We start from the raw sequence: 11,298 nt of genomic DNA on the forward strand, positions 1-11,298 counted from the left end.
GGTGTGTGGAGGCCACATGAGGGTGTCCTCATCATTCTCCACCTTTTTCCTATGAGTGAGGGTCTTTCCTGAGTTCAGGTTTTTAGGCTAGGCTGGCACCCAGAAAGCCCCAGGGATTCTCCAGCCCTTGCTGAGGCTGGAGGTGCACAGGTTCACACCAGGCTTGTTCTGTGGGAACTGGGATGGAAACCCAGGTGCTCTTAATAGCTACACCATCTCTCCAGCCCCTCAACTATATAACTGTGGTCATAGCATACCCTAATAGAATTGGGATTTGTTGCATAACATTGTACAAAATAGATTGCTACCTCAGCTTGGTGTCCACGTTTCCATTCAAGTTTCTCTGGTCTGTTTTTAAAATCTTTTATCAGTGCGATCAAGTGCTTACCAAAGGGACCCTGTACCATGGCCACAGGGAGACTTGCGTAGTGAGGGCACCTGCTGCTATCGGGGACAGATACAAGGATGAGGGAGGGTATCCAGTATCAGCTGGGCGGAGGAAACCCCTGGGGGCCCATGACCTCCCAGGAGTCCTGTGGAGCTATTCTGTAGGGGGCTTGGTCTTCATAGCTGTGCCTAATCCCACAGTGATCCTGCAGTGACCCTGCAGTGATCCCTCAGTGATCCCGCAGTGATCCCGCAGTGATCCCTCAGTGATCCCGCAGTGATCCTGCAGTGATCCCACAGTGATCCCTCAGTGATCCCGCAGTGATCCTGCAGTGATCCCGCAGTGAGTGCCACACAGGCTCTGCCAGCCACTGGGCACCCAGGGGCTCACTCCAGGGAAACCAACCGCAGAGAAGAAGTGGTTCCTGTTGCTTCTGACATGAAAGACCTGGAAGATCAGCTGCCACAGCCTGAGGCCCTCAGAGAACTTCCTTTCCCTTGCCTCCTTGGAACTGTCCTAACTGAAGTTGTCACAACGTGAACAAACCTCAGACCTTTCATGAGTAGGGAGACTGAGCCAATAATAGAAAATTTGTCCATCCATGGAAATCTCAGGATCATATTGCTTTACTATGAAACATTTGATGAAGAGCTAAAGGCAAGATTCTGTATCACTGAAGAGGAAATGCTTCCAACCATTTTAACAGAACACCATTATCTTGATACCATAATCAAACAAGGACACTGTGAGCAGATGACACACGAGGCTCAAAAGTCCTCAGCTCAACACCTGCAAACCCACTTCAGTGAGCCACGTGGAAGAATCCCACACCATGACTAGTGAGGGCTTGTCTCGGGGATGCAAAGGTATTTCATCATGCACATCAGAAAAGGTGATAGAAAATGCAAGAAACATCAAACCACAGACTCAGTGTTTATAGAAAAAGTGTTTTCAGATTTAGACATTCTTCCATGACCGAAGTTTCCAATAAATGCGATATGGAAGGAAGACACTTGAGCATGATGGAGAACACACATGACATTTCTACACCAGTTGTGACATTCGATGGAAAAACCAATAAAGACCTGAGCCTATGGGATCCTATAAGAAGTGAAGAACCTTGTGGTGTGGTTATGGCAATCATCTTTGGAACATGAGACCAGAAGTGAGGGACCTCAAATGCAGCAATGTCCTGCACTGTGAAGGGACTGAGCTCAGTGGGGAGTGGGCGGAAGGGACAGGAGGAAAGATCTGAAATCGTCATCAGACAAGAGTTGGTATTGAAAATACACAAACAACAGTTTGGAAACCAGGTGACAGACAACTTGATTAAAATTGTCAAAAGCCTTGGTAGACACCTTTCCAAAGAACACACAGAGCACCGGGTCACAGCACAGTGTTTTCACTGTGTGAACCTAAGCCACAGGAGGTGTCCCCTCACTCCAGTTTCTCTTGTGCATTTACACAGTGTTGGGGGATTGTTGGGTTTTAGCCTGTGGTTCATACGAGTCAATTTAGTCAACAGCTGAACAGAGCTCAGAAGTGGGTGTGAGGATCTCCTTGCCACGGGCAATGCGGGAACATGGTGGACATGTTTACAGTCATTTAGAAAGTTGCTTTTCCTTTTCTAAAGAGTGTTTTATAAGATTTATTTATTTATTTATTTATTTATTTATTTATTTATTTATTGGTTTTTTGAGACAGGGTTTCTCTGTGTAGCTTTGTGCCTCTCCTGGAACTCGCTTTGGAGACCAGGCTGGCCTCGAACTCACAGAGATCCACCTGGCTCTGCCTCCCGAGTGCTGGGCTTAAAGGCATGCACCACCACCGCCCGGCCTATAAGATTTATTTTAATGCTAGGTGGTAGTGGCGTGGTTTTAATCCTAGCACTCAGGAGGCAGAGGCAGGTGGATCTCTGTGAGTTCCAGGATAGGCTCTAAAGCTATATAGAGAGACCCTGCATTGGAAAAAAACATTATTTTAACTGTGTGTGTGTGTGTGTGTGTGTGTGTGTGTGTGTGTGTGCTCTATCTCTGTGTGTCTGTGCATGTAAGTGATGGTGCCTGAGGAGGCCAGAGACAGCAGATTCCCCCTGGAGCTGGAGTTGCAGGGAGCTGTGAACTACCCCAGGTGGGTGCTGGGAACTGAGCGAGGGTCCTATGAAAGAGCAGTTCTTCTGAACCCCCGAACCATTTCTCCAGCCCCTGGGAACTTTCTAGAGCAAATTTACACACACACACACACACACACACACACACACACACACACACACACACACAAATTTATTAAGTTACATAAATATATATATATGTATGTAAATATGTGTATATACATACACACACACATTTTTCCTACTAAACTGCTGTGTCCTGAAGTCACCTGGCCAACACTGGTTGTTTCTATACCATTGTTTGAAGTCTCTCGCCTCTAAACTGGGTGTGGTGGCATATGCCTGTTTCCTTAGAAGTTGCAAGACTGAGGCAGAAGAGCTGCAAGTTTGGGGCCAGCCTGGGGTACAGACGGAGTTTGGGGCCAGCCTGCGCTACATACGGAGTTTGGGGCCTTAATGGTTCCTCGTCTATGGTTCCCAGGTGATGCCACGCTGAAGTCTCTTTGTGGTACTCTCTACTCCTGCAACCAACTTCTGGGCCTGCAGGCTGCACAGCGCAGCCCCTGGAGTCTGGGTGGAAACCCCCACGGCCGACAGCCCTTGCTCTCAGTGCACCTGCAGCGTTGGCAGCACATTGATGCCTCCACCGTTAGCAGCGGTGGCCTCTGGAGTGGCTGCTAAGCCACCCTGGGCCTCCTTGTGCTGTGGCCTGGGAGGGCAGGGGGCCCTGTGCTGGGAGAAAGTGAAGAAACATCAAGAGGGCTGTTTCCTCTTTGGTGAGGGTTTCTAGGTAAAGCAGTTCAGGGCCTTAATCCTTCCGTTTTCTTTCCTTTTGAGTCTAGATATGCATATGTGAACACATGGATATCCATGTACGCACACAATTGAAACTGATACATACAAACTGAAACATACACCAGAACCTATCGGTCTATATCTACATAATTTTCGTTACTCAGTAGATGAAACTTTCAGTCCTTTATCTGTTCATCCCTTGATAGGCATCCTGGCTGACTGTACATTTAGTCATGAAGAATTATGCTACAATAAACATGGAAGCAGGGGGAAGCCCTGGGTTCCATCCCCAGTACAGGAAGATAGAATGTCAATGTATAGTGACCGTCAGTGAACCGTCAGCATGCAAGTGTGTTGGGCTTTGTCTCACATGTGTGCGCGCGCGCACACACACACACACACACACACACACACACACACGACACACCTGCCAATGTTGCCTGACACACCTCAGCTCAGACTTGTCTTTACTGTGAATGCAGTGTTTCCACTGTGTGGACAGGTTTCCTCTCCTGTAGAAACAGTGCTGTGATTGCCAGACTTTGGGTTAAAGACTTAGTATTTCTTAGCACAGGTCTCCATCAGGTCAGGGCCCAATCAGAGCATCCTTAGATTATGTTGTGTTGGACAAGCATGTGTCTCATTAGCATGCAAAGAGGCCTTCATTTTTAGTTATTTATTTGAAATGCATTTTACTTTATTTTAAATTGTATGCATGTGGATGTGTGTGTGTGTTATGTATGTGTGAGGCAGGTACCCACAAGGCCAGAAAAAGGAATCTGCCTGAGGCTGGAGTGATGGGTGCTGTGAGCGACCCAATGGGAGTGCTTGTAACCAAACTCAGGTCCCCTGTAAGAGGAGAGTGGCCTTAGCCATCTCTCCACCATGCACTCATCTTACTAAATGGCAAAATTATGTATTTCAAATAATTGCTTTACAAGAAAGTTCTTTATCACCTGTGGGTGTTTGTTTTGCTTGCCTACCATGTATCCTTATCTTCCTGGGTCAGGTAGTATTTAAAGTCCATGGGACAGTGTTGGTATTGTTATAGGCTGACACATGTAAGGGTGTCCCACACATTCAACACTCTGCTCTTCATCTCGATGTTGCACCGAGCGCCTTCCTTATGGGTGAACATCTCAGTTTTCTGCACTAAAATTCAATGGTGACAAGCGAGGTTTTCAGACAATGCTGTCCTCTCGAGAGGACCGAGCAGACCCCATAAGAGGCTGCTCAGTCTCCTCTCAGAGATCGGGCCTCAATTTCAGTTTCCTGAGACTGAATAGACAGTTTCTAAAAGAGCCATGAACAGAGGACAATCAATCTCCAACACCCCAATCAGCAAGGATGAGGAGGCCTGGTACATACAGTACAGGCCTGAGCCACAAACAGCTCAAGGTGATAACCAAATAAGGACAAAGCCTGGCACTTGTCCAGGCCTGCCAAAAAGTGGAAGACTGTAGCCCTCCCCAGCCCCTGACTAGCCCAGGCCAATTAGAATGCACAACATGATTGCCACTTGCTTGAGCCAAACATATCCAAAGTGACCTAACTGCCTTAGGACCTCCCCCTGGCTATGCTTAAAAGGAGCCCGCACATCCCTCTTGGGGTCACTGCCATCTTGCCTTTGTGTGGGATGGCAGACCACAGCATGCTGGAATAATAAACACTCTTGCTGATTGCATATGTGGATGGTGATCTTTTGTGGGGTCTCTCCAGGACCCTAACATATGGTACATCGGCCGGCAACTCCCCATAGCACTTCCATCCCATTGAGCACCTGGTAAGCAGGAGTGTGAGCGCTCTTTGTCTTGGTCTGTGTTCTGACTGTTACTATGTTGCTGTTCTGTTCCACCCGTTCGTGTTTCTGGAAAGCTCAAGCTGCCTGAACCTGGAGGCCAGGCTTTGCCTGATGGACACAGTGGAGGCAACTCTGCCACATGAGCCCTGCAGACGTCCCTGACTCACCTGTACTGCAAGGGGACTGTGGCCCCCTGGGTTGGACTGAGGTAAGCAGGTCTCTCCTGCCAGGTGGGGCTTGTCAGGTGGGGCTCGCTTAACCGGGAGCGAGGCCCTTGTCTCAGTGCTGGTGTACCTGTCCTGGTTGTCTGTGCTATTTATTGTTAATTGTTTCTGTCTATAACCTCCATCATTTTCCTGAAAGAGAGAGAGAGGCATGGCGAGGGCCGCCTCCCTCTGTTGCTCCTTGCTCTCTGGCCCACAGAGAGGGCGGGGCTTGCCCTGGCATGCTAGAGAGGCTCACAGCTAGCTGTGGCTCTTGCAGGGGGCAGGAATGGGGCTTCAGGGAAGCCCACAGTGTGGGCGGGGCTTGACTTGGGGCTTGACTTGGCATGCAGGAGAGGCTTGCAGCCAGCCAGCAGCTCTCACAGAGGGCGGGGTTGGGGGGTTGGGGGGTGGGAGTGGGGGTAGGGTGGGGGTGGGGCACATGCTCAGTACAGGCAGGTGGGGCTACAGGGATGCACATTGGTTTCAGGCGGGGCAGCGGAGTGTTGACTGCCTGGAATTGATAAGCTGCGGTGGACACTGAACAGAGAATCTGGGGTTGATTATGGCTGGAGGGGTTGACAATCTCTCCTGCAGGACTGCCAAGGGCACACTCTGTGCCCACTGTTCCCCCTCCCTTCCTTCCTAAGCCAAGTTCTTCATCATCTTCACTGTGATAACGTCAAGGTCTTGGCTGCTAGCCTAACACTGCTTGGAAAAACTGTTGAATTAAATCAGCCTAAATATATTTGGGGAAAATTATGCTTTTGCTTCCACAGGAAAAGAAAAAATATATGGGTTTTGGTCATTTGAATTCAATGGATTATAAATATAAATGTCATCATTTAAGGGAATAGGTTACAAATTATTATTGATTGGGGTGAGAAAAACTACTGCTACTCTCAAATGGTTTACATTGGTACAGGTTTTTATATGTTGATGTTGATACAAACTTAAGGTTATCTCTGCTATGATATATATATATATATATATAACCACAAGAAGGACTCTGATGAAAATTTGCATGTTGTTTGAGAAGCAAGAGAGAAGGCAGGACCCAAGAAATGGAGGTAGCAGAAAGCCGGACCTGAGGATATGAGGGAGGTTATAGACGGCCACACCCCTATACAGGGGGATATAACCTATAGTGAATCCAAAGGGAAACTGTAAAATGTGTTCAAGATTTGACTATATTGGGTTAATTCTGGTTGGTTTTCTTCATTTAGAAAAATAACGTGATTCTTCACTGCAAAATGATTATGTTAAAAAATGGGATCTTTCTCTTTAAAGGAGAAAGGAGGACTGAGGTCCAAAGCACAGGTTAATAATTAATCATCGTATTACAACCCTCTGAGTTACAGGGTCCTATATGACTGGCATCCTATGAAATGACAAGGTTAGAACTCTTAGCTATTCAGAGTTTCATAAGAGAAGTTCAATCAAACCTGTTTCTTTTTCTTTTTCTTTCTTTCTTTCTTTCTTTTTTTTTTTTTTTTTTGGTTTTTCAAGACAGGGTTTCTCTGTGTAGCTTTGCACCTTTCCTGGAACTCACTTGGTAGCCTAGGCTGGCCTCGAACTCACAGAGATCCGCCTGCCTCTGCCTCCCGAGTGCTGGGATTAAAGGTGTGCGCTACCACACACACACACACACACACACACACACACACACACACACACACACCCCGACCAAACCTGATTCTTAAAATTGCCAACATCACATCTATTGCAGTCTGGCTGCTCCTGCAATGTCTATGGATAGGGAAAAATGCTTATAAGAAAAAAAGAGAAAAACAGAACCTAAAAGGTCCATTTGACTGATATATCTACAGGATACCATGACGATCTGTGGTGATACTTTGTTTGTGTTCTAACAGATAAAGCTTGCCTGGAGATCAGAGTGCAGAGCCAGCCACTAGTTAACCATAGAGGCCAGGCAGTGGTGGCACACACTTTTAATCCCAGCACTTGGAAGGAGAGAGCAGGAAGATCAGAAGTTCAAGGCCACCATGGGCTACATGAGATAGAGCCAGGTGGTGGAGGCACATGCCTTTAATCCCAGCTCTAGGGAGGTAGAGAGAGGAATATAAGGCGGGAGGAGACAGGAGCTCAGCCCTTTCAGTCGAGGATTCAGTAGAGGTCAGAAGTCTTTCCAGTGGCTGGTTGCTCTGCTTCTCTGATCTTTCAGCTTTCACTCTGATATCTGACTCTGGGTTTGTATTATTAAGACCAGTTAGAATTTAAGCTACAGTGGCCTGGTTGTTGTTACCAAACTTAGATATATTTTTCAAGATATAGGTCTTAGGTCTAAGTTTGTTTAGCTCAGATATATTTAATAGACAATGGTCCTCAAACTTGTCAAAGATCTGATGAATATGGCTTTTGAATTATTAGATTAAAAAAACTTACTATGACAAACAGAGGCTCCCAGCTCTTAGCAATGACTCCCAAGTTCTCCAAAGAAGACGGGAAACAACCTGATGATGCCACCTGATTGTTAAGAACACTGACCACTGGGCAAGATGCCTCAATGCAACACCTGCTGCCAGGACCCAACCCAGACTACGGACATGTGAGACACAGGCAAAATAAGATGATTTGCCCCCAAGTTCCTCCTCCACAGGGAAAGTTCTCATCGTATGGGCCTGGAGGCCAAAGACTGATGCTGTCTTGCCAATGCTATGAAGACCACAGGGGCCTGGGATGGCTAACTGGGTAGGGATGGTCTCTCTAATTTTTTTTTTTTGATAGATTTGGAAGCTGCTTGATCTGCACTTCTGCTCACTCAGATAGGATTTATCCCTCTCAGATCTCTGATGGTGTTGACATCTAGGCTCACTGTAACTTTGTCAGCTTTGCAGCATCAGACACCCAGGGTCTTCCACAAGGCTGCAGTCACCTTGTTAGTTCATTGATCAATACACTGATTAATTAAAGCTATTAGGTCTCTTGAAAAGAAAAGGCAATCAGGTGTGCCTTACTCACAAGGTTCATATTAAGGGACATATAAATTTCAAACATGATTTAAAATGACTGTTCTTAATGATAACTGCTTATATCTCTGAGAAATGATTTTATAAAAAAGATATGAAAGTCTATATAAATTCAAAGGCTCTAAGAGGTATAAAGGTCTGAAAACATAAAGGCTTAGAGTATAAGGGTCTGAGAAAATGTTTTGAGAAATAGGATACAATTTATGAAGATAAAAATGGCTTAAGATATATGAAAATTATCACAAGATTTCTTTCCATCAACATACTGTCATTGCATTGAAATTTCAAAAATTCAGAGTTGAATATTAATAGAGTTCTTACAAGCCAATAGAGCAATGACTCCTTACTGTTTGGGTCACAAGTAAGTGTGATTTTAGATTTCTTTTGGTTGTCTTCTGAATATAGACTTACAGATGCTTTTCATTGGGCTAAAGACATTTTAGTCCAATCTATACCTGACTCTCTAGACAGAAGGAAAATGTACATGATTTTTAATCCAAATCTGGAGCTTTTGCTAGGACTCAAAGATAAGAATCTACTTTTGCTGTTTTACAGATACCTGCTACCTGCTTTTTCTACAATATGGATTTCAATACAAATTGATAATACTGATATATCTGAAACTTTTATGTCTTTTCATAAAATGTAAATTCACATAAACTTCAAAGAATTAAAGATGTCATAAAACTTGGATCTACATCTTGCAGATCAAAAGGATTCCAGATAAATACAGACTAGGTTTCCCCATCTGTTTACTCCTGAGGATGGTATTTCTCTCACTCCTGGTCTTGGGAATCCTCCCCTTCCTCAATTACTGAGACTGGGCCTAAAAGTTCCAAATAAGTTCATAAATTTTAATTTCTGCTCCTAGTTTGTATCTGTCTTAACAGGTTTCCACTTGGCTGATAGACACATCCAAGCACCATTTGCTGATGACAACCTGTTCCAAATGACTGTGAACCCTGAACTTACTGAGAGCTGGTATGGACCAATCCAACCAATGTTAATGCTGTCTCTTCAGCTGGTCAATGAATCAGATGTTTCTAAATTCCCTCCTTGCCTTTTACTAACATTCTAGACGTCCAGGGCCCTGACAACAGTCTCCTAATGTCAGCAGGAAGTAATTACAGAAGCAAATACATCGTCTCCTGTTCCCCCCTGGAATGTTAGATCAAAAGGGAATTTCTTGTCATAGGGAACCTGAGATAAAATAATAACTGGTTCCCATTCTCATTTTCAAGTTCCTCTGGATAAGGAACTCTGTCAGTCATCACGGGACCTTTGGCCCCTCTGCTTCTGCTAATTGCTGTTGGCTTTTGTGTCACTGATGCCATAACTAAATGATAACTCCTGTCTGGGTACCACTGAACTGATGATGCTAGAATCCCAATATCAGCCCCTGGACCAAACTCATGACACACTTGCAAATGGCAACAAACAAACAAGGGAAGGCTCACTTTGCCGTTGGTAATAGAAACGGTCTCTGTTTGGAACAACCTCCTTATGGCCATTCCCACCTCTGCAGTCTCACTCGGAATCCAATGGGAATTGGCTTCCTGATACCGCTGGAGGGGACCTGGTGATGGGCTGCCTCTGGCTTCACCCCCTATGTTAATACTCAGCCCCCCTATGTTAATACTCAGGTTTTGAATCAAATAAAAAAAATTCTTGTGTCCTGGTCTAGTAAGACTCCAGAATAGTCTACTACCTTGATGATAAAGTCTCTTACCAATTAGAAACATCTCCAAGGTTTGAGATGATGAACTTACTCAAAGGGGGAATGAGAGGACCCAGCAGACCCCATAAGAGGCTGCTCAGTCTCCTCTCAGAGATCGGGCCTCAATTTCAGTTTCCTGAGACTGAATAAACAGTTTCTAAAAGAGCCATGAACAGAGGACAATCAATCTCCAACACCCCCATCAGCAAGCATAAGGAGGCCTGGTACATACAGTGCAGTCCTGAGCCACAAACAGCTCAAGGTGATAACCCAATAAGGACAAAGCCTGGCACTTGTCCAGGCCTACCAAAAAGTGGAAAACTGTATCCCTCACCAGCCCCTGACCAGCCCAGGCCAATTAGAATGCACAACATGATTGCCACTTGCTTGAGCCAAACATATCCAAAGTGACCTAACTGCCTTAGGACCTCCCTCTGGCTATGCTTAAAAGGAGCCCGCACATCCCTCTTGGGGTCACCACCATCTTGCCTTTGTGTGGGATGGCAGACCACAGCATGCTGGAATAATAAATACTCTTGCTGATTGCATATGTGGATGGTGATCTTTTGTGGGGCTTCTTCAGGAACCAAACACCTCTCTCTGAAGAGAAAGGGTGAAGAGTCCAGGCAGCAGGCCCCCTGGCTTCTTTGAGAAGGCGGCAGTTACTCCAACTGTAGGCAGCCTGCCCCTCCCCCCACGTGCTTCCCAGGGGAGTGTGGGATTCCTCAGTGGCCTCTGCTGTGCAGCTTCAGCTTTGCTGAAAGGAAAACTGATGAGTTACCCACAGGTCTCCACTACGGGATGCTCACAGCGTGTGGGGGTGAGGCGTGCACGCAGCAGGCTTCTTGTAGCCACAAAGCTGCTAATGGACACAAAACTGCCTGTGGGTTTGAGGACTGTTTCTTTTCATGGTTGTCAGAGCATGGTGACTCAGTTACTTGTGGTGTCTGAGAATTCTGTCAGAGTGCAGCTCCTCGATGTTGGACGATGCTGGGTTTACTGGCATAGGATGTCAAGAACGGCATTTCAACTGGAGGAGCTCACCCACCCTACACATTCTGAGGCTTGCTGGTTAGATGCTTAAGTTGATTTTACTTATATAAAATGTTACTGTGAATACATGCTACTTATTTTATGCTTTAGTTAGAAACTTATTCATCAGCTGGGATGGGTTTTTAATGAGGTGAATAAAAGACTATTGTTGATTTTTAGTAAACAACATTCTATCCACAGGATTTACAGAATGGATTGTAAAGATAATGATTGAGCAAGTTGATTTCTATTATGTGCACAG

At 45.6% G+C, this 11,298-nt stretch overlaps 1 protein-coding gene across 26 annotated transcripts in view; it reads right to left on the reverse strand.

The window, feature by feature from the left end:
- The window catches only part of Tsbp1 (testis expressed basic protein 1), a 77,791-nt gene extending 67,164 nt beyond the window's left edge, over nucleotides 1–10,627 (reverse strand). For 21 of the 26 annotated variants that reach the window (XM_076558300.1, XM_076558298.1, XM_076558291.1 and 18 more), the window contains exon 1: nucleotides 4,919–5,040. In XM_076558300.1, the coding sequence (XP_076414415.1) occupies nucleotides 4,919–4,946 (28 nt within the window). In that variant the 5' untranslated portion in view covers nucleotides 4,947–5,040. Of the gene's footprint in view, nucleotides 1–4,918; nucleotides 5,041–10,493 lie in introns of those variants that run through there. The other 5 variants (XM_076558305.1, XM_076558294.1, XM_076558306.1 and 2 more) reach the window with 1 other exon arrangement.
- Between the last annotated feature and the right edge of the window lie 671 nt (nucleotides 10,628–11,298).

The sequence above is a fragment of the Peromyscus maniculatus genome, chromosome 21 (assembly GCF_049852395.1).
Source record: "Peromyscus maniculatus bairdii isolate BWxNUB_F1_BW_parent chromosome 21, HU_Pman_BW_mat_3.1, whole genome shotgun sequence".
Taxonomy (NCBI): domain Eukaryota; kingdom Metazoa; phylum Chordata; class Mammalia; order Rodentia; family Cricetidae; genus Peromyscus; species Peromyscus maniculatus.